General features: G+C 37.9%; 1 protein-coding gene and 1 long non-coding RNA gene across 5 annotated transcripts in view; one reads left to right on the top strand and one right to left on the bottom strand.

Annotated features, from left to right (window-relative positions):
* WDHD1 (WD repeat and HMG-box DNA binding protein 1) overlaps positions 1-22643 on the top strand; it is a 69412-nt gene that overhangs the window by 45156 nt on the left and 1613 nt on the right. For 2 of the 4 annotated variants that reach the window (XM_047862356.1, XM_047862358.1), the window contains 9 exons: positions 2641-2755; positions 3417-3548; positions 9397-9614; positions 9712-9830; positions 10017-10073; positions 12284-12327; positions 14343-14510; positions 15965-16095; positions 20831-20969. In XM_047862356.1, coding sequence (XP_047718312.1) covers positions 2641-2755; positions 3417-3548; positions 9397-9614; positions 9712-9830; positions 10017-10073; positions 12284-12327; positions 14343-14510; positions 15965-16095; positions 20831-20969 — 1123 coding nt within the window. Of the gene's footprint in view, positions 1-2640; positions 2756-3416; positions 3549-9396; positions 9615-9711; positions 9831-10016; positions 10074-12283; positions 12328-14342; positions 14511-15964; positions 16096-20830; positions 20970-22643 lie in introns of those variants that run through there. The other 2 variants (XM_047862357.1, XR_007152922.1) reach the window with 2 other exon arrangements.
* LOC125167748 (uncharacterized) overlaps positions 288-22643 on the bottom strand; it is a 62836-nt gene continuing 40480 nt past the window's right edge. Inside the window, exon 3 of the long non-coding RNA XR_007152923.1 lies at positions 288-415. This is a non-coding gene — a long non-coding RNA (uncharacterized LOC125167748). The remainder of the gene's footprint in view (positions 416-22643) is intronic.

Here is a 22643-nt window from a genome sequence, read left to right as displayed (position 1 = left end):
TCAGTAGCCAGGAAGTGTTGGCTAGTAAAATCATTATCAACTCCTGAGTAAACGCTCAAAACAAGTTGTGAACAAAGTCTCCTCCATGCAACCGAGAACACAAAGCAAAACTCATTGCTGAGGGGAAGCTTAGTCTGGATATTGGCCCAAGCGTCTCCAGTTTGATATGTTTTCAACTCTTTCTTTAACACGAGAACAAGTTTTATGGTTTATTTGAAAAAGAATTAAAGTAATTTTGTCTTAGTAAACTGTAGTTTATTTTTTCACATCTTCTCCAGATGGTTTAGCCACATAGTTTCCAGGAAGCTCATTCATTGTAGGCAAAACCCACCAAATTAGCAGTCAAATGAGTTTGTTTTTCCTCTTCATCCATGAAAGGGACACTTAATGGATAATAGGTCTTTTTACTTCAAGTCTAAAAGGATAAGAAATGTGAATTAGTACTCTGCTTTGATATAAATGTGGCTTTAAAAAACTATTAATAAAATCCTAGGTTTTTATAGTGATAATTGCTTACTATGACTAAATCAGTAAAGTATTTGAGCTATAAAATGTTTTTACACAAGAGAGTATGTCTTTTTACAGAAAAAATAATGTTAAGGCATTAAGATTACTCCCAATGTTCTTTCTGGTTTTGTTAATATATGTATATGTGTATGTAATTGGACTTGTCCTTTTCTGAATGCACATGCCCTTTTTCATCTTGCATGACTAATAAACCACTGGCTTTTGTGAATGACAGAATTGCCACAAGAGATTTTTCAAACTGTAGGTATTCACACTGCCACCTCATATTGTGTGGTGAAAACCACTGATTTATATGAACTCATAAAAGGGGAGGAAGAAGAAGAAATGGGATTGTATGTTCAAAATATTGGGGGGGGGCACCTGGGTGGCTCAGTCGGGTGAGTGTACGACTTTGGCTCAGGTCATGATCTCACAGTTCACAAGTTTAATCGGGCTCTGTGCTGACTGAGCCTAGAGCTTGCTTCAAATTCTGTGTCTCCCTCTCTCTCTGTTCCTCCCCAGCTCATGCTCTGTCTATTTCTCAAAAATAAATAAAAACTTTAAAAAAATAAAAAACAAAATAAAATAAACAAAAATACTGGAACTCTAAAAACATGTTTGTATTTTTATTGTATGGTCACAAAAACAAAAAGGTGTGTTCAAATCTCACTAGGAAGGGGACCTGGGTAGTTTGAAAAAGATTCCTGTGTACTGCCGTTATTTAATTTTTAACTACTCTAGTGGGCATTTGATAATACGAGAAGATACTTTTGAAAAAAAAATTTAAACCTACATAGTATTTCCCTTTAAGAAAGGCATGACTTTAAGCCATGACTAAAAGGCTGTACTATAAATTAAGTGGGTGGTTATTAGTAAGCACTGGACATTGTACTGTATTTTAAAGTGACTATAAAAATTAGAAAGTTTGCCTAAGGTACTTACAGTGTGTAGGTATGGTTTTCCAGTGGTTTCCTTATAAATAACTTGGAATACATAAGTTAAAAGAGTATTCTATGTGCATATATCATTCTGTGATTAATGAATGCTTTTTAATTAATAAATTCCATTAGTATTAATGCTGAGGGGCATCTTTAAATACTTTACATGTCCTAGTCAGAAAAGGTTTAGACAGTGTTCTTGCCCACTAAGCTATTTATTACCATGTAAGACAACCTTTGATTTAGCAGAGCAGATATATATTATAACCTTTTAAATGATACTGGACTTTCTGCTTCACTGTCACCAATATCTAGTAATAGACACTCATCTGTATTGGACATTTCACCATCTTTTTCTCTTGTTTGACACTTTTTACCAGCAGTAAAAAGACTGACAAAAGTGAATATGCTTCATCAGTATCTTATCTTGGGTGATCTGTTTTATAATGTGAATCCCATGACAGCTATTTATGGCACAGCTTCTGTATTTTAAAAGTGGGCAGTTTGCTAAGGAAAAGCTGATGAGAACCTATTTCACTTTCTTTTTTTTTAAGGTTCATTCACTTATTTTGAGAGAGAGAGAGAGAGTGAGGCAGGGGCAGAGAGAGAAGGAGAGAATCCCAAGCAGGCTTCACACTGTCAGTGCAAAGCCCAGTGTGGGGCTCAAACTCACAAACTGCAAGATCATGACCTGAGCCAGAATCAAGAGTTGGATGCTTAACCCACTGAATCACCCCGGTGCCCCAGGCCTGTTTCACTTTAAGTGATAGTTTAATAAAGCTGATATAAAGAGGGATTTTTGAAATGCATAGGGAGGGATTAATTTTTATACCTAATCAGGCCTGAAGTACTTTACTTTTTAAGTTTTTTTATTTTGAGAAAGAGAGAACAAGTGTGGGGGGAGAAGGAGAGAATGCCAGCTTCGTGCTGTCAGTGCGGAGCTGGATGTGGGGCTCGAACTCCCAAACTGCAAGATGATGACCTGAGCCAAAACCAGTGGTTGGACACTTAGCCAACTGAGCCACTTTTAAAAAATTAAAGTACTTTTTTTTTAAAAAAGAGTAATTTATTGTTTATTATTAAGCTAGCTATTGGAATAATATTCCAAGTTACTGGCTTTTGGAAAATTTGTATTTTAACATTTTTTATGACGTTGGAGGAAATTTTTGTGGTGAGACTTTTTCTTTACTGACAGGTGCATTCCTTGTAAAGGTTCTCGGTTTCCTCCCACCCTTCCACGCCCTGCTGTAGCTATATTATCCTTTAAGCTTCCTTATTGTCAGACTGCAACAGAGAAAGGACAAATGGAGGTATGTGGAAATCTTGCCTTGACACTCTGAATTTGATAATACATTGCTTATGATGTAGACATTTAAAAATTACCCTGATGACCATTGTTGACTACTCATTACTTTATAATTAAATAATTAGTTGTAGCAGGGAGGGAGGACTGCTTATTACCACCAGGGTAACTGATTGCCATCACTACTTCCAGGGATTTTGTCTATGAGATAAATGAGTATGATCATCAGGGCCTCACTAGGGCAAGGCCTTCACTGTCAGAGTTGGGCTGAGTGCCTGAGAGAGTGGGCCTCCATAAATTTTGTGTCTTAGGCACCAGGCTTGCCCCACTATGGTCCTAGCCTTGTGCCATCAAGTCATTTGAAACCTTGCAATTAGTTTCTCTAACCAAGAAGCAAATCGGTCTCTTAAAAAATAGTTTAACAAGTTCTCTGAGCATTAACTATGATAGCTAAGAAACTGTTTAAAATACTATATTCCCTTTTTTTTTAAGGATAGAAGATAAAGTCAAACTTTGGTATCACATTAAAATTTGAATTATAAAATAAACTATAGAAAGAATATTTCAAAAAATATTTTATTCAGAAACTGTTATCTTAAGATAAATATTTAACACTTGCCTGGCATTAAGCTGATAGTTTTCTCTAAGCAGTTTTTTCCCTTTTGTAGGAACAATTTTGGCGTTCCGTTATATTTCACAATCACCTTGATTATTTAGCTAAAAATGGTTATGAATATGAAGAAAGTAGTAAAAATCAAGCAATAAAAGAACAACAGGAACTTTTAATGAAAATGCTTGCGGTGAGTAAAATAAATATACTGGAAAAATTAAAGTTACACTTTTCTATAGATTGTATTTCCTAAAAGTATGTGAGTTAGCACCAAGTTCCACAACCTCAAAATCTTTTTTTTTAATTTAAAAAAAAATTTGAAATTAGATATAATTAACAGTGTTATATTAGTTTCAGGTTATAGGACAATGATTCAACAGTTCTCTACTCAGTTCTGTTTCCCAGTTGATATTGCAGTTAAAATATTTAAAACATTACCTTGTAACTAAGATCATAAGCAGATAAGTGTGCTTTTAATCCCCTTCACCTATTTCACCCTTCTCCCTTCTCACAGCCCCTCTGGTAACCATCAGTTTGTTCTCTACAGTTAAGAGTCTGTTCGTTTGTTTGTTTGTTTGTTTGTTTTAATGTTTATTTTTAAGAGAGAACACATGCATGTGAATGGGGGTGGGGAGAGGCAGAGAAAGAGGGAGAGAGAGAATCCCAAGCAGGCTCTGCATTGTCAGCAGTGAGCCTGATGTGGAGGTCTAACTCAAAAACTGTGAGATCATGACCTGAGCAAAAGTCAGGTGCTTAACCGACTGTGAACTACCCACATGCCCCAAAAGTGTGTTTGTCTCTTTTTCCTGTTTGTTTCTTTTTTTTTTTTTTAATGTTTATTTATTTTTGAGAGAGAGCAAGCAGGGGAAGGGCCGAGAGAGAGGGAGATAGAGGATCTGAAGCAGGTTGTGTGCTGACAGCAGAGAGCCCAACACAGGGCTCGAACTCACCAACTGCGAGATCATGACCTGAGCTGAAGTCGGATGCTTAACCAACTGAGCCACCTATGCACCCCTGTTTGTTTTGTTTCTTAAATTCTACATATGAGTGAAATCATATGGTATTTATCTTTCTCTGACTGACTTATTTCACTTAGCGTTATACTCTCTAGATCCATCCATGTTATTGCAAATGATAAGATTTCATTCTTTATTATGGCTGAGTAATACTCCATTGTGTATATATATTCCACATGTTCATCCATTCATCTATGGATGGACACTTGGGTTACTTCCATAATTTGGCTATTATAAATAATGCAGTAGTAAACATAAGGGTGCATATGTCTTTTAGAATTAGTGCTTTTGGGGGGCAACTGGGTGGCTCACTCAGTTAAGCATATGGCTTCTGATTTCGGCTCAGGTCATGATCTCATGATTCATGGGATCGAGCCCCGCATTGGGTTCTGTGCTGACAGTGCAGAGTCTGGTGGGGATTCTCTCTCTCTATCTGCCCCGCCCATCCTCAAAATTAAAAAAAAGAAAATTTCTATAGAATTATTGCTTTTTTATTCTTTGGGTAAATACCCAATAGTGGAATTACTGGATTATGTGGCAATTCTGTTTTTAATTTTTTGAGGAACCTTCATACTATTTTCCACAGTGGCTGCACCAGTTTGCATTCCCACCAACAGGGCACAACCTCCAATTCTTAAGTTGCATCCAGTAGTGTTTTTCTTCCTTGAAAGTTCTGTTTCCAAGTTGATATTGCAGTTAGCATATTTGAAACATTACCTATAACTACGATCATAGGCAGAAATAAACTGTTCTGGTGCTATCTCCCTTTTTGCTTTTGGTCACTTGTCTATATTTTCACAGGCACCCCAGGTATTCTGATGTTTAATAAAATTTGTGAACTGGCTATAGCTCCTACAACAAAATAAAGTTTGAGTGTGGGCTTTTAGACCTCCAGGGCTGAGTAATCTTAAGAACTTTGTTTGATAAGGATTATAGATATGCTTGCCTTTTGTCATCTCTTAAGCAATCGTGTGATGAAAGTTTGTCTATAGCCAGTAACCAGGTTTCATGCCCTGGATATTTTAAGTCTGTTTATCTCTAGAGATAAATATATATATATTTGATATATAAATATAGTTAAAATATAAAGTGCATATGTTTCGTGTCCTCACTTGAGGTTGGTTTATGGTGAGGAGTATAACCTAATTTCTTTGTTCATTTTGCACCAGCCCCTTAAGGACAGTGATCACGTATCCTTTACCACTGTATGCTGGGTGCTTATATGGTGTGTAATACATAATAGACTTCAGTATTTCTTGAGAGAGTAAATGGTCCATACTTTTCATTTCAAAGTTGAGGAAAAAAGATTCTGAGGGAAAAGTGGTATCTAAGACCACAGAGCTAATTATAACTCCAGTTTCCAAAAGGTGGTATTCACTACTGTCACCACTATGCAACACTGCCTTGAGTTTAGTATTAAAGAAATTTAGTTTATTGTAAAGTAAGTTTTGTTTCTTTTATAAAATGTCATTTGTAGGGGCACCCGAGTGGCTTAGTCGGTTAAGTGTCCAATTTCGGCTCAGGTCATGATCTCATGGTTTGTGAGTTTGAGCCCCGCATTGGGCTCTGTGCTGACAGCTCAGAGCCTGGAGCCTGCTTCAGATTCTGTGTCTCCCTCTGTCTGCCCCATCCACCGCTTGCACTCTGTCTCTCTCATTGTCTCAAAAATAAACATTAAAAAAAAAAAGTTAAAATGTCATTTGTGTAACTAGTAACCTTTTCTCTTTGTACAACATATGTAAGAAAATATGTTTGGTTTATTTACCATTTATCATTAGAGGAGCTTTTCCTCTGGGACAGTGTTGTTAGTAGGGTATCAGTAGCTTGAGGACTGGTCATTTCTTTAGCATTCCTGTCCCCCTGGCAAATGCCTGAAGTTTAACCTTGTTACTATGAGAACCATACTACTTCTTTTCATTTCTAAACACCCTCTGAGGCAGAGTACTACCCTGATTAAGAGGTATTGTTTATACAATAGTGATAGTAGAAAACTTGAAAAGGACATGCAGGTGACTATCTAAAGTTTCTGTGCTGATCCATCAGATGTGGGATGTCTGAGTAACAAAATAATCCTTCTACTGTATGAATTATGAGACCCTTAGTCTTTGAAGTACTAATTTTCCTTACATTGTACTTGAGTTGCCTCACTTTGAGTTGTCAGAATGCATACCAAAAGGAAAATAATCAATGGCACAAAAACAGACACTCAGATCAATGGAATAGAATAGAGAACCCAGCAATGGACCCAGAAATGTTTGTTGGTATGGCCAACTGATATTTGACAAAGCAGGAAAGAATATCCAATGGAACAAAGACAGTCTCTTCAGCAAGGTAAAATTGGACAGCGACATGCAGAAAAACGAACCTGGACCACTTTCTTACACCATACACAAAAATAAACTCAAAATGGATTAAAGACCTAAACGAAAGACAGAAAGCCATCAAAATCCTAGAGGAGAAAGCAGGCAAAGACCTCTTTGGCCTTGGCCGCAGCAACTTCTTACTCAATATGTCTCCTGAGGCAAGGGTAACCAAAGCAAAAATGAACTATTGTGACCTCATCAAAATAAAAACCTTCTCCAAAACAAAGGAAACAATCAGCAAAACTAAAAGGTAACTGACAGAATGGGAGAAGATACTTGCAAACAACATATCAGGTAAAGGGTTAGTATCCAAAATCTATAGAGAATTTACGAAACTCAACACCCAAAAAATAAATAACCCAGTGAATAAAGGGTATATCACTGGCAAATAACCCAGTGAAGAAAGAAAGAACCCAGGGCAAAAGACATGAATAGACACTTCTGCAAAGAAGACATCCAGATGGCTAACCGACACATGAAAAAATGTTCAGCATCAGGGAAATACAAATCAAAACTACAATGAGATACCACGTTTCAGAATGGCTAACGTTAGCAACTCCAGCAACAACAGATGTTGGTGACGATGCAGAGAAAGAGGATCTCTTGCACTGCTGGTGGGAATGCAAACTGGTGCAGCCACTATGGAAAACAGTATGGAGGTTCCTCAAAAAAGTAAAAATAGAACTACCTTCTGACCCAGCATTTGCACTGCTAGGTATTTATCCAAGGGATACAGGTGTGCTGTTTCAAAGGGACACATGCACCCCCATGTTTATAGCAGCACTATCTGCAATGGCCAAAGTATGGAAAGAGCCCAAATGTCCATTGACGGATGAATGGATAAAGAAGATGTAGTATATATATACAATAGAGTATTACTCGGCAATAAAAAAGAATGAAATCTTGCCATTTGCAACTACATGGATGGAACTAGAGGGTATTATGCTAAGGGAAATTAGAGAAAGACAAAAATCTTATGACTTCACTCATATGAGGACTTTAAGATACAAAACAGATGAACATAAGGGAAGGGAAGCAAAAATAATATAAAAACAGGGAGGAGGACCAAACATAAGAGACTCTTTTTTTTTTTTAATTTTTTTTAATGTTTGTTTATTTTTGACAAAGAGACAGAGCATGAGCGGGGGAGGGGCAGAGAGAGAGAGGGAGACACAGAATCCAAAGCAGGTTCCAGGCTCTGAGCTGTCAGGACAGAACCTGATGCAGGGCTCGAACTCACAGACTGCGAGATCATGACCTGAGCTGAAGTCGGACACTCAACCGACTGAGCCACCCAGGCGCCCCAAACATAAGAGACTCTTAAATATGGAGAACAAACAGAGGTTGCTGGAGGGGTTGTGGGAGGGAGGATGGGCTAAATAGGTAAGGGACGTTAAGGAATCTACTCCTGAAATCATTGTTGTACCATATGCTAACTAACTTGGATGTAAATTAAAAAATAAAAAATGAAACTAAAAAAAAAATAAACTTAAAAAAAAAGTAATCGGGGCACCTGGGTGGCGCAGTTGGTTAAGCGTCCGACTTCAGCCAGGTCACGATCTCGCGGTCCGTGAGTTCCAGCCCTGCGTCAGGCTCTGGGCTGATGGCTCGGAGCCTGGACCTGTTTCCGATTCTGTGTCTCCCTCTCTCGCTGCCCCTCCCCCATTCATGCTCTGTCTCTCTCTGTCCCCAAAATAAATAAACGTTGAAAAAAAAATTTTTTTAATAAAAAAAAAAAGTAATCAAGTGTATTCAAAGATATTTAATGAATGCCCTTTGTTTTTTATTGAAATTTTTATTAAAATACACCAAAAAAGGGGCGCCCGGGTAGCTCAGTCGGTTAAGCGGCCAACTTCGGCTCAGGTCATGATCTCGCGGTCTGTGAGTTCGAGCCCCGCGTTGAGCTCTGTGCTGACAGCTCAGAGCCTGGAGCCTGTTTTGGATTCTGTGTCTCCCTCTCTCTGACCCTCCCCCGTTCGTGCTCTGTCTCTGTCTCAAAAATAAATAAACGTTAAAAAAAATTTTTTTTAAATACACCAAAAAAAGGGAAGTTGTTTATTTGTTAAGTTGTATAACTATTTCTGGTAATTGGAAAGCATAGACAATCACACTTAAAAATGAGTGGCTAAATCTACTCCTCCCGCCTCCCCCCCCCCCCCCGCCCCCAGATTCACTTGTAGTATTTGTGTGCCAGTTCTGGGAAAAATAATAACTAATTAATCATTTATAATTTATTCCTTCTTTGAATTTGCTACCCTATTTGATGAGGGCAGGATGAGGGTGGGTGGGCAGCAAAATGAGTTTAAGAAAACCACATTTGAATTTTAAAGGAAAATCTTACTTCCTTTGTAATTAATAGCTTGAAATCACCTGCCTTATTTCATTGAATCTAAGCTACTAGTGATTGTAAAATGCACCATTGTTTTATTTATATAAGCCAAAAAAATGCCGCAAACTCTGACCCACCATAAATTGTAAGATGCTTCCTACTTTCAGAGATGCTAAACTGAGTAAAAACTATGCATCTTAGAATCAGTGAGATACATTATCTAGAAAACCAGTATTTTCTCAGATACTAGTAGTATCATTCTCTTATTTTTTAAAAGTTTTGCTTGATGTGATTTTTTTTTTTTTTTTTTTTTTTTCCTTTTTGGGTTAGCTTTCTTGTAAACTGGAGCGGGAATTTCGTTGTGTGGAACTTGCTGATTTAATGACTCAAAATGCTGTGAATTTAGCCATTAAATATGCTTCTCGTTCCCGGAGATTAATATTGGCCCAAAGACTTAGTGAACTGGCTGTGGAAAAGGCAGCAGAATTGGCAGCAACCCAGGTGGAAGAAGAAGAAGAAGAAGATTTCAGAAAAGGGCTGAATGCTGGGTAAGAAATAATCAGTTGTTTAAATTATTCTTTACTATTCTGAAAATTTAATTGGTCTTTGCATAGCTCTTAACTGAATAATATTATTGTCTTTTAGTTACAGTAATACTGCTACAGAGTGGAGCCAGCTAAGGCTCAGAAACCAAGTTGAAGAAGATGAAGAGGATACTGGAGAAGCTGATGATAAAGAAGAAAAACCAGAAATACATAAGTATGGTAAGATACATTTTTAAAGCAATTTAAAGATGAGAAATGCAATATTTTGTGGCTTTCCTCATTTTGCTTGGCTGAGGAAAACTGAATACCTGTACTGTGTCAAGACACCTTTGCTGATTGTTGATTGTAGAGAGGAACTTTATCTCCCCATTTACACTGCTTTGTTTTATCTTAATTATTTTATAGGACAGAATCCATTTTCCAAAAATGCAAACTCCTCTGATGTGCCAGCTGTTAAGTCAGGTAAGAAATATTTGTGATTTTGTAATATCAGGAAAATTGTTCAAGTAGTCTTTTAAAGTGATATATGTACTTAAACCACCCCACACACATACTCTGCCATCCTAAGTTTGTTTTCATCAGAAATTTTGTTTGTGAAGCTGGTCATTTTACAAATATTTATTAAATGCCTATTATCTTTGACTAGGTGGGAGATACCAAAAGTCAAGTAGACATGCATGGTTGATTCCTGCATAAATCTTATATAGTACCAACTGACTTTTTTTTTTTTTTTTTAAGTTTATTTATTTATTTTGGAGAGAGAGAGAGACAGAAAATCCCAGGCAGGTTCTATGCTGTTAGCACAGAGAGAGAGAGAATCCCAGGTAGGTTCTGTGCTGTTAGCATAGAGCCAGACATGGGGTTCGAATCCATGAGCCATAAGATCATGACTTGAGCCAAAATCAAGAGTCAGACACTTAAAACCGACTGAGCCACCCAGGCACTCCCCAACTTTTTAACATGTACATAAATTACTTTGATTTTTAAAATTTACCTGTAAAAACATGTACAGAGGAGTATATAATAGTTTGCTTTAATCTAGTCTGTGGTGATAGATAGGTGGGAACCCCAAGGGAGGCCTCGAAATGTTTAAAGCAGAGACCTGCAGGATGATTAAGAATCAGCTAGGCAAAAGTGGGTGAGAGCAGAAGCAGAGGAAAAGTGTATGACTTAAGGAACAGCATGTGCTAAGATTGTAAGAGTGGTGTGAAGATCACAGGCAGAGAGAAAGTGGTGCTGAGTGGTTTGGTAGTGATGGGCAAGAGCTAAATAATGTAGGCCACAGTAAAGATTTTTGATCTTTATTCTAAGGTCTCTGGGAGGCTGTTGTAGGCTTTAAGCAGGCATAGCACGGCACACTGGCAGAGGAGGAATACAAATAAGGAGACTACTGAGGAATTCCAAAAGTGACGTTGAATAGTGGCTTGGATAGGGTGGTGGTGACCAATTAAAGAATGAGAAGAATTGAAGAGGTGTTTCTGAAAAAGATGTAGAGAGTATGGAAGTTTAGGGTGTAAAGAAAGACTCAGTTTCCAGCTTGAATACATGAGTGAATGATGGAACCACTTACTGAGTCAGAAAACACTAGGGAAATGCAGATTTTGATAAGATGATGATGAATTACTATTGGATATTTTGGTTAGGAGCTTAGAAAAGTAGTCTGGGAGGGAGATGTAAAGTGAAAATTATTGGCATAACCATAGCAATTTAAACCCTGGGCATAGATGAGGATATAAAGTGAGAAGAAAAGTGAGTTTAGGCCTAGGGAATCCCCAACTTTTTTTTTTTTTTTTTAAGAGTCAAATGAGAGTTTATTTGAGATTAAAGAATTGCAGTTAGGGGAGGGAATCCCCAACATTTAAACATTAGGCCCAGGAGGTTAAGGAGGAGGAACCATCAAAAGAGAATGAGATCAAAGAGGAACGAGGTGGGAATGGGGAATCTCAGAAGTCAAGGGGAGGAGACAGTGTCAAGAAGAAAAGAACACTTAGCTATGTAGAATGCTTTTGAGGGGGTCAAATAAGATGATGACTGAAAACTATCCACCAGATTTGGCCAAATGGAGTTTATTGAGTCCTTAGCAAGAACAAATTCTATAGGGTAGTAGGGCTGGATGCCGTATAATTGTGGATGTTGGAATGTAGGGGCAGTGAGGAACTGGGAATAACCATGTAGACAACTCTTGAGAATTTGACTGTATAGACGAGGGAGAAATAAATGGTGGCTAGAGGTGATGTGAAATTGAGAGGGTTTGTTTTTGTTTGTTAGGAAACTTGAGTAGTCAACGAAGAGCGAAAAGTCCAAAGATGGAATAGCCGTCGATAAGACAAGTTTCTTGACAAAGCAGGAGTGGATAGGATCTAGAGCACAAGTAGATGAATTATTAACCTTAGCTAAAATAAGGCACCATTCTTCCATGGTAACAGGAGAAAAGGATAGATCTATACAGGTTTATATATTTCATAGTGAGAAGTTGGGATAGTTTCCATTTAATAGCTTTTACTTTTATTTTGTCTTGGAAAATAGATAGGAGGTCATATAGAGTTGTTAATTCTAAAGTTGCAAAGCATATTTGTTTTTATATAATACAGATTAAAATGACCTATTATTACAGAAGTCAGAAGTCTTCTATGTTTTACCACTATTAAGTGAGGGTTTCTTTCTTATGAAAGGTGCAGTTATCTCTAGCAACCAAGGACGAGTAAACCCCTTCAAGGTAAACTCTTTCCAGTGATACTTAACATTTTTTTTTTTTTATGAAATTTATTGACAAATAGGTTTCCATACAACACCCAGTGCTCATCCCAAAAGGTGCCCTCCTCAATACCCATCACCCACCCTCTCCTCCCTCCCACCCCCCATCAACCCTCAGTTTGTTCTCAGTTTTTAACAGCCTCTTATGCTTTGGCTCTCTCGTACTCTAACCTCTTTTTTTTTTTTTTTTTTTCCTTCCCCTCCCCCATGGGTTCCTGTTAAGTTTCTCAGGATCCACATAAGAGTGAAACCATATGGTATCTGTCTTTCTCTGTATGGCTTATTTCACTTAGCATCACACTCTCCAGTTCCATCCACATTGCTACAAAAGGCCATATTTCATTTTTTCTCATTGCCACGTAATATTCCATTGTGTATATAAACCACAATTTCTTTATCCATTCATCAGTTGATGGACATTTAGGCTCTTTCCATAATTTGGCTATTGTTGAGAGTGCTGCTATGAACATTGGGGTACAAGTGGCCCTATGCATCAGTACTCCTGTATCCCTTGGATAAATTCCTAGCAGTGTTATTGCTGGATCATAGGGTAGGTCTATTTTCAATTTTCTGAGGAACCTCCACACTGCTTTCCAGAGCAGCTGCACCAATTTGCATTCCCACCAACAGTGCAAGAGGGTTCCCGTTTCTCCACATCCTCTCCAGCATCTATAGTCTCCTGATTTGTTCATTTTGGCCACTCTGACTGGCGTGAGGTGATACCTGAGTGTGGTTTTGATTTGTATTTCCCTGATAAGGAGCGACGCTGAACATCTTTTCATGTGCCTGTTGGCCATCCGGATGTCTTCTTTAGAGAAGTGTCTATTCATGTTTTCTGCCCATTTCTTCACTGGGTTATTTGTTTTTCGAGTGTGGAGTTTGGTGAGCTCTTTATAGATTTTGGATACTAGCCCTTTGTCCGATATGTCATTTGCGAATATCTTTTCCCATTCCGTTGGTTGCCTTTTAGTTTTGTTGGTTGTTTCCTTTGCTGTGCAGAAGCTTTTTATCTTCATAAGGTCCCAGTAATTCACTTTTGCTTTTAATTCCCTTGCCTTTGGGGATGTGTCGAGTAAGAGATTGCTACGGCTGAGGTCAGAGAGGTCTTTTCCTGCTTTCTCCTCTAAGGTTTTGATGGTTTCCTGTCTCACATTTAGGTCCTTGATCCATTTTGAGTTTATTTTTGTGAATGGTGTGAGAAAGTGGTCTAGTTTCAACCTTCTGCATGTTGCTGTCCAGTTCTCCCAGCACCATTTGTTGAAGAGGCTGTCTTTTTTCCATTGGATGTTCTTTCCTGCTTTGTCAAAGATGAGTTGGCCATACGTTTGTGGGTCTAGTTCTGGGGTTTCTATTCTATTCCATTGGTCTATGTGTCTGTTTTTGTGCCAACTTAACATGTTTTTAAGTACATTTTTATACAGAGAAATATTTCCAAACCACCAAATGACCCTCCTCAGACTTGGAAACATTAAAGATTGAAACAGATCTTTGTGAAAACAGTTGAAAGCAGCACTAGTTCATGCTTGGGCTAAGACTTATCTTCTGAATACCTGTGGTTTTGAACGATAGTCCCTGTTTTTCTTAGGGATGTGTTATATTTAATATGTGTGTCAGTCTTAATATGGATTATACAAAATGTATTCAATTCCAAATGTGACACAATATAGACTTAAAAGACACTTAAATATACATTTTTTAATGTTTGTTTATTTTTGAGAGAGAGGGAGAGAGAGCGCATGAGTTGGGGAGGGGCAGAGAGAGGACAGAGGACCTGAAGCGGGCTCTGTGCTGACACTAGGGAGTCCAACATGGGACTTGACCCATGAGCCATGAGATCATGACCTAAGCCAAAGTTGGACACTCAACCAACTGAGCTACCCAGGCGCCCCTAGACTTAACAGAAATTTAGAGGAAAAATGAATCTCTTGGGGTTTTTCTTCTTTAAACATAAAATGCTAATAGTAGTTTGCTCTTTAGGTATCAGCCAATTCCAAAGAGCCAGCCATTTCAGTGAATTCAGCACGTTCTACTAATATTTTAGACAATATGAACAAATCATCCAAGAAATCTGCACTCAGTCGAGCTACAAATAATGAAAAGTCTCCAGTTATAAAGCCTCTAGTTCCAAAGCCAAAGTCTAAGCAGGTACTATTTCAACTACCCATATCAGCAACAAGTAGCACATGATCTGTTTGTCTTGCTTTAGTTTTTGTTCACTCTTTCAGGTATGGGGCAGGAGGCTCCAGTTGTTTATCATTGATTGCCTAGGGAGGGTAGTGGTTCTCAAATCTGATTTTGCTTCAGAATCACTTTTTAAAATATATACAGTAAAACCTTGGTTTGTAAGCATAATTTGTTCTGGAAACATGCTTGTAATCCAAAGTACTTGTATATGAAAGCGAATTTCCCCCATAAGAAATAATGGAAACTCCGATGATTCATTCCACAACCCAAAAACATTCACATAAAAATGATTACAGTACTGTAATACAAAATAATAAATAAAATACAAAGTATAAAGAAAAATAAATTAACCTGCACTTACCTTTGAAAACCTTCATGGCTGGTGTGAGGGAGACGAGTAGAGGGTTATTGTGTAGGACGGCTATCACTATCATTAATGGAATCACTGCTATCTGTTGGCTCAGTGGAATCTCTTTCTTCGTGGGGGCCATTGTATGCGTTTGCACAATGTTGACTACCATACAGTATTAATAAAGTTTTGTCATACACTGTATTTAATGTAACTATCAATAAGGCAGCAGGGGAAAGGGTCTATATCTGCAGGCAGCCTGCCTAGAATGAAACAAAGCATTCCTAAGCTTACTCTTGTATGGAAAAGTGGAGGACTGTCCACAGGTGCTTTGAAGTGACAAAAAATAAACTAGTGCCAGTTGTGGGCACCTTCCTATGTTCTGAAAAATCACTGATTTCTGCCAAACACTGCAGCCTGAGACTGAGCATCTGAGCACGTGAGATGATCACACACAATCTTGCAGCCAGTGAGAGAGAGAAAAACATTGGCTCAGTTGTGATCATGGTGTAACATACTACTTGTATTGCAAGACATTGCTTATTTATCAAGTTAAAATTTGTTAGAAATGTGTGGTAATTTTGTGAAACATTTGGAGAACAAGTTACTCACAATCCAAGGTTTTACTGTGTATACTCAGGCCCCAAAGACTCAGGCATCTGTCTGGCTTTTAAAAAAATTTCCCAGATGATTCTGACGCATATCTTTTTTTTAATGATGATGACGGCCCCAATCTTTCCTTCTTCCGTATTCTGATTTTGCCTTCTAGATTTCATCCCAGATTTGGTATTTCACCTCACATTTGTCATTAGTATAATAGATCTTTTATCTTTTCCATTTTATATAATTTTATTCATTTAGAAAACATGGAATTTGAAGTAATAGTTATTTTGGGTTTTATGTCTATAGGCATGTTTATATTCAACTGAGAACTTCAGGACTTCACATGTTGGTATAAGAATACTAAATAATTATAAATATTTTTCCACATTTTTCAAAACTTGATTGTAGTGTATAAAATTGTACTAGATTTTTGTTGCAGTATTCATTATGTTTGTTTTTACAGGCATCTGCAGCATCCTATTTCCAGAAAAGAACTTCCCAAGCTGATAAGAATGAGGATGCGAATGAAGAAAATCCTAAAAATTCATCATCTGAAACCCCAGCTCCATGTCCTCAAAACACTGAAAGTCAAAGGTTAGTACATAGATAAATTTATTATTCTCAAGATTCAGTATTCCAATAAAAGACATACAGAAACAGCAATACAAAATTATGCGACTGTCTTGTTCACTGTTACAAATAATACATTGGCACTGGTGGTGGACATTCTGAACACATAACTTTCTTTTTAATATTTATTTATTTTGAGAGAGAGCATGGGAAGGGCAGAGAGAGGGAGGGAGGGAGAATATTTTTTTTTTTTAAAATATTTATTTATTTTTGGGAGAGAGAGAGAGAGAGAGAGCATGCAAGAGAACAGGGGAGGGACAGAGAGAGAAAGGGAGACACAGAATCCAGAGCAGGCTCCAGGTTCTGAGCTCTCAGTACAGAGCCCGATGCAGGGCTTGAACTCAGAAAATGTGAAATCATGATCTGAGCTGAAATCTGATGCTTAACCAACTGAGCCACCCAGGTGCCCTGAAGGAGGGAGAATCTTAAGCGGGCTTCTTGCCCAGCACAGAGCCCAACACGGGGCTCAATCTCATAACCATGAGATCATGACTTGAACTGAGATCAAGAATTGGATGCTTAACTGACTGAGCCACCCAGGCATCCCTGAATACATAACTTTAAGGAGGCCATAAATATTGGTTAATGTCTACTTAATACTTAAGTATGCTCTGATAAGTTATATATGTGTTTTAAATTGTACTATGTTTTACGGGGCGCCTGGGTGGCTCAGTCGGTTGGGCGTTCTACTTCGGCTCAGGTCATGATCTCACAGTTGGTGGGTTCGAGCCCCGCATCGGGCTCTGTGCTGATAGCTCGGAGCCTGAAGCCTGCTTCAGATTCTGTGTCTCCTCTTCCCTCTGCCCCTCCCATGCTCATGCTCTATCTCACGCTGTCTCTCAAAATAAACGTAAAAAAAATTTAAAAATAAAATAAAATAAATTGTATTGTGCTTTAAATTGTTTTAAATTAAAATTTAAAACATATATTTTATAATTCTTCTTTTAAGATAAATATAGTTAAGTGGGAGAAGCAGTGAAAGGATACAAAAGAAAGTCTGATAAAGAATAAATATCTTCCATATCCACTCAGTTCCCCTCTTTACAAATAGTCACTACAACAAATTTCTTACATAGCCCTCCAGAATTGTTCTGTAAGTGTTCAAACACTTGTATTTATGTTTATTTTAACAGAAACGGTAGCATACACATTGTTCTGTACATTACTATTTTTTCACATAGCAGCTTTTGCAGATCATCTCATATTACTACACAGTTTATTTAATCTTTTTATATCCATTGAATGGATATGCCATAATTTATTCAGTTCTCTACTGGTGGACAGAAGGTGATTGCTGGTCTTTTGCTATAGTACAAGTAGTACTGCAATGAATTACTTTATATGAATGTCATTTCTCACATATACATATAGCCGTAAGATGGATATCTGTATGATTCAAGTTAATGTGCACTTGTAATTCCAATAGACATTGCCAAATTTTTCTCCATTAATCTTGTATCATTTTCTATACCTCCAGCAATATGAGTTCCTATTTGCCTGTATCCTATTTGTTTGCCAGTGCAATATGTTACATTTCGTGATCTAAATGCTGGGTTTATTTAAAATGCATCAGTTAAGGAGTGCCTGGGTGGCTCAGTAGGTTAAGCATCAGACTTTGGCTCAGGTCATGATCTCACCATTCATGGGTTCGAGCCTTGCATTGGGCTCTGTGCTGACAGTTTGGAGCCTGAAGCCTGCTTCGGATTCTGTGTCTCCCTCTCTCTCTGCCCCTCCCATACTTGCACTCTCTCTCTCAAAAATAAACATTTTTTAAAAAACTTTAATGCCTCAGTTAAAAAGAAAAAGTCACCATTTCATTTTTATCATTGAGTATCTCCTGTTAACCAGTTTATTTATCTATCTACTTTTTTAAAGAGTCTATTTTTAAGTAATCTCTGCACCCAACGTGGGGCTCGAACTCCTAGCCCCGATATCAAGAGCCATATGCTTTACCGACTGAGCTAGCAGGCATCCCTCATGTTAACCAGTTTAATTTGAGGGGTAGCTTTGGTTTTTATTTTTTCTGTTTTGCCCTGAATTCAAATTAGGTATTAAGCAGTGAAGGTTTTATTTAAGAAGAGTCAATTTTTTGTACTTTCAATACAGAAAACTTATTTAATTGGAATGTCATTAAGGAGTTATAACTGTTTAACCAAATATTTTGTCATGAGTATTGATATACTGAATCAGAAGAGAAATGTTCAGTTTTGTTTTTCTTTTGAAAAACAGCTGTTTAGGGGCGCCTGGGTGGCTCAGTCGGTTGAGCGGCCGACTTCAGCTCAGGTCATGATCTCACAGTCCGTGAGTTCGAGCCCTGTGTCGGGCTCTGTGCTGACAGCTCAGAGCCTGGAGCCTGTTTCAGATTCTGTGTCGCCCTCTCTCTGACCCTCCCCTGTTCATGCTCTGTCTCTCCCTGTCTCAAAAATAAATAAAACGTTAAAAAATAAAAATTAAAAAAAAGAAAAACAGCTGTTTAGGGGCAGGGAGATTGCCTGCTGTTAGCTAGATTTGTGACATTGCTTCAAGTTTGATTAAAATGAATGTTTATTAATTTCAGGAAATTCAAGAAATATGTTTTCCATTTGTTTTGATTTGTTCTATTATTTTTCTGGAAGTAGAATTATATTAAGATTACTTGAAATTTGTATATTTCCACAAATTAGGCAATGCTAGTAATATTTTTATAGCTTGTTTTTCTAAAAATTAAAAAATTTAGACAAAAATCCCTCAATTACTCATAAAGATAATTTTTTAAATCTTTTTTATTAAAATTAAGATTCTTGGGGCGCCTGGGTGGCTCAGTTGGTTGAGTGTCCGACTTCGCTCAGGTCACGATCTCACGGTCCGTGAGTTCGAGCCCCGCATCAGGCTCTGTGCCGACAGCTCAGAACCTGGAGCCTGCTTCAGATTCTGTGTCTCCCTCTCTCTCTGGCCCTCCCCCCATTCATGCTCTGTCTCTCTCTGTCTCAAAAATAAATAAATGTTAAAAAAAAAATTAAGATTCTACATTTAGTGGGCTCTGCATCAGAGATGGAATGTTACAACCTGTGGTTTTGTTTCCATTTAAAATTTTATCATAGGGGTGCCTGGGTGGCTCAGTCGGTTGAGTGTCCGACTTCAGCTCAGGTCATTATCTCGCTGCTCATGGGTTCGAGCCCTGCCTGGGACTGTGTGCTGACAGCTCAGCGCTTGGAGCCTGTTTCAGATTCTGTGTCTCCCTCTCTCTGCACCTCCCCTGCTCGCACTCTGTCACTCTCAAAATTAAACTTTATAAATAAATGTTTAAAAATAAGTAAAATAAAATTTTATCATAAACATTTTCCTCTGGTATTTTTGCCACTAATTTTTGCTGTATATTTAAATTTGTTATTCAAGATCCATTTGGTTACAGTGTAGTAAGGGCCAGTACAGCTGCTGTGTGAAATATGGGGACTCTGCAGTCAAACTGCCAAGGTATTAAATCCCAGGTCTGCCTTTGGCTATCTGTGTGACCTAGAGTAAGTTATTTCACATTTCTTTTCTTTTTTTTTTTTAATTTGTTTAATATTTATTCATTTTTGAGAGAGAGAGATGGAGCCCAAGCAGGGGTGGGCAGAGAGAGAGGGAGACAAAATCCAAAGCAGGCTCCAGGCTCTGAGCTGTCAGCACAGAGCCTAACACAGGGCTCAAACCCACAAACCGTGAAATCATGACCTGAGCTGAAGTCTGACACTTAACCAACTGAGCCACCCAGGCGCCCCTAAGTTATCTCACATTTCTGAGCCTTGATTTCCTCCTCTATGGAATAGAGATAGTAATTGCACCTACCCTCATAGGGTTATGATAGATGAAATGAGGTAATACACACAAAGTATTTAGAACAATGCCTAGCAGATAGTAAGTGCTCAGTAAATATTAAATGTTTGCATTAAATCTTCACTTGTGACCTAAAGATAATTTGTGTCAAAAGCAAAGTCTAGGGGCATCTGAGTGGCTCAGTCAGTTAGGCATGTGACTTTGGCTCAGGTCATGATCTCATAGTTTGTGACTTGAGCCCCACATTGGGCTCGTGCTGACAGCTCAGAGCCTGGAGCCTGCTTTAGATTTTGTGACTCCCCCACTCTCTGCCCCTCCTCCACTCAGGGTCTGTCTCTGTCTGTCAAAAATAAATAAACATAAAAAAAAAGTCAAGTCTAATGAAATTGATAAGTATGCTGTGTGTATGCTTTACATAATAATTATATGAGAAAGGACATACACGCCCAGGTCATCTGTGAGAGCAATGGTGAGGGGATGGGATAGGAGCTTGAGAAAAGTAAAAATTAAAGATAGCTGGTTTTGGAAATGGAGAAGGAACCCACCAAGGATTGGAAGAATTTTACTGGGCCAGAGGGGCTGAGTGAAACTGGAGACCTTGAGCCTGTCAGCATTCCAAAAAGGAGCTGAAAGTGCAGAGTTCATGGTTGCTCCACTTGGAAAATACATATATGAGTAAACCCTTTGAATTGATCTTACAAGGGGTTTTTCAGTTCATTATTTCCATGGTCTTCAAGCAGTTTTAAGAAATATGTAGTATGAATATTAACAAGTGTAATTAATTGTGTCTTTCTTAGTATATATAGGTATGCAAAGACTAATGGTTAATTACTAACCTGAAAAATCATAAAGCACTTTAAACTGTGTCTTAAGTATGAAATTTTTTCAATAATTGCTATTTTAGGCCAAAGACTGGGTTCCAGATGTGGCTGGAAGAAAACAGAAGTAATATTTTGTCTGACAATCCTGACTTTTCAGATGAAGCAGACATAATAAAAGAAGGAATGATTCGATTTAGAGTATTGTCACCTGAAGAAAGGAAGGTAAGAATAATTTTGCTGAGATTGAGATCTTAGTAAATTCCCAGGAGTTTTGTTTTTGTTTTTGTTTTTTTCAAATTTGTTTATTTATTTTGAGAAAGAGAGAGAGCGAGCACAAGCAGGGAAGGGCAGAGAGAGAGAATCCCAAGGAGGCCCAGCACTGTCAGCGCAGAGCCTGATGTGGACCTGAACTCATGAACCCATGAGATCATGATCTGAGCCAAAACCGAAAGTTGGTCACTTAACCGACTAAGTCACCCAGGTGCCCCCTAGGTCTTAAAAATTCTTATAGAAAATGCCTTTTTCTGTTCTGGAAATTGCATATATTCTGGTAAACTCTTGGTGGAGAGGAAATTAACTGAAATGTTCTAAACATATGGATGCGTAATAGTTATTAGTGCTAATGGTTAAATTTGGGGCATATGTACTGTTTATATCTGTATAAGTTCCTGCATGTTGTAAGTTAGGAGGATACCCCAAGAAAAAGTACATTACTTACAAATCAAAAGCAAATAAAATTAAGAAGTAAAAATGAAATTAAATATACATGTTTGGACTACTACTTTAGGGTACTTGGGATTCTCTCTCTCTGCCCCTTCCCTGCTTGCACTCTCTCTCTTTACCTCTCCCTCAAAATAAATAAATAAACTTAAAAAATTTCTTTAAAAAGCAGAATTTTTTAAAATGCTATTTACTTCCACACTGAATATAAAATGAGAATACTGGGGTACCTGGTTGGCTCAGTCGATAGAGCATGTGACTCTTAATCTCAGGATTGTGAGTTCAAGGCCCACATTGAGCATAGACTTTACTTTAAAAAACAAAAAAACAAAAACAAAGTCAAAGTGAGAGTACTGCTTTTCGGGCAGTGGAAGACCTGGTGTTCTGTTCTAGCCTTTCATGTGGAAATTAGGACAGATGGCTTGTACCTTATTGCCCCTTGTATAAATTTCTGCCTTATGAGGGAGGGCTAGGAGCAGCTTTCTGTTGCAAGGGGAAGGAATGTGTGTGGTATATCAATTAAATCCTCAGATATCATTTCCCCAGGGATGCAGTATGCGGCATGGGCATGCAGTATTCACCTGGTGAAATCAATACTTGCCTTGATAAACTGAATTTTAAGAATAAAGCTATTACAAAGTGAGGAAGCTAGAAACTGGTCCAACCACCTCAAGCCTATTTAGAATCTCATTGGCAACTTTGTATTTCTCATTTTTTGTAAGACTTTATAAAAGGATAATAAAGAATTAGATAAATGGTATCTAAATGATCTTATGCAGTAAAAAATGTGATTGTGTTTTTGAATACTTGAAAATGTAATCAGTATTTTTAAGTTAAACCTTAATCCAGTCTGTTAATGTGAGAAAATCTACAGCTCCAAAGGGTCTCTTTTCTATAGTAAATAAATGGAAAGGAAATAAAGTGAAAGAAGGAGGAACTATTACATATTAAAATAGATTTAAGTGACTCAGTCAGTTGAGCGTCCAATATTTATCTTGGCTCAGGTCATGATCCCAGGGTTGTGAGATCGAGCCCTGCATTGGGATTGAGATTCCGTGTCTGTCCCTCTGCCCCTCTCCCCACCTCATGCACATGCTCTTGCTCTCTCTCTCTCTCTAATTAAAAAAAAAAAAAAAAAAAGATTTAGGAGACAGATGGAAATGACTGAACTTTTTA

The sequence above is a fragment of the Prionailurus viverrinus genome, chromosome B3, assembly GCF_022837055.1.
Source record: "Prionailurus viverrinus isolate Anna chromosome B3, UM_Priviv_1.0, whole genome shotgun sequence".
Classification (NCBI taxonomy): Eukaryota; Metazoa; Chordata; class Mammalia; order Carnivora; family Felidae; genus Prionailurus; species Prionailurus viverrinus.
The sequence above is the reverse complement of the archived record's forward strand: the minus strand, read 5'-3'. Positions and strand labels throughout refer to the sequence as shown.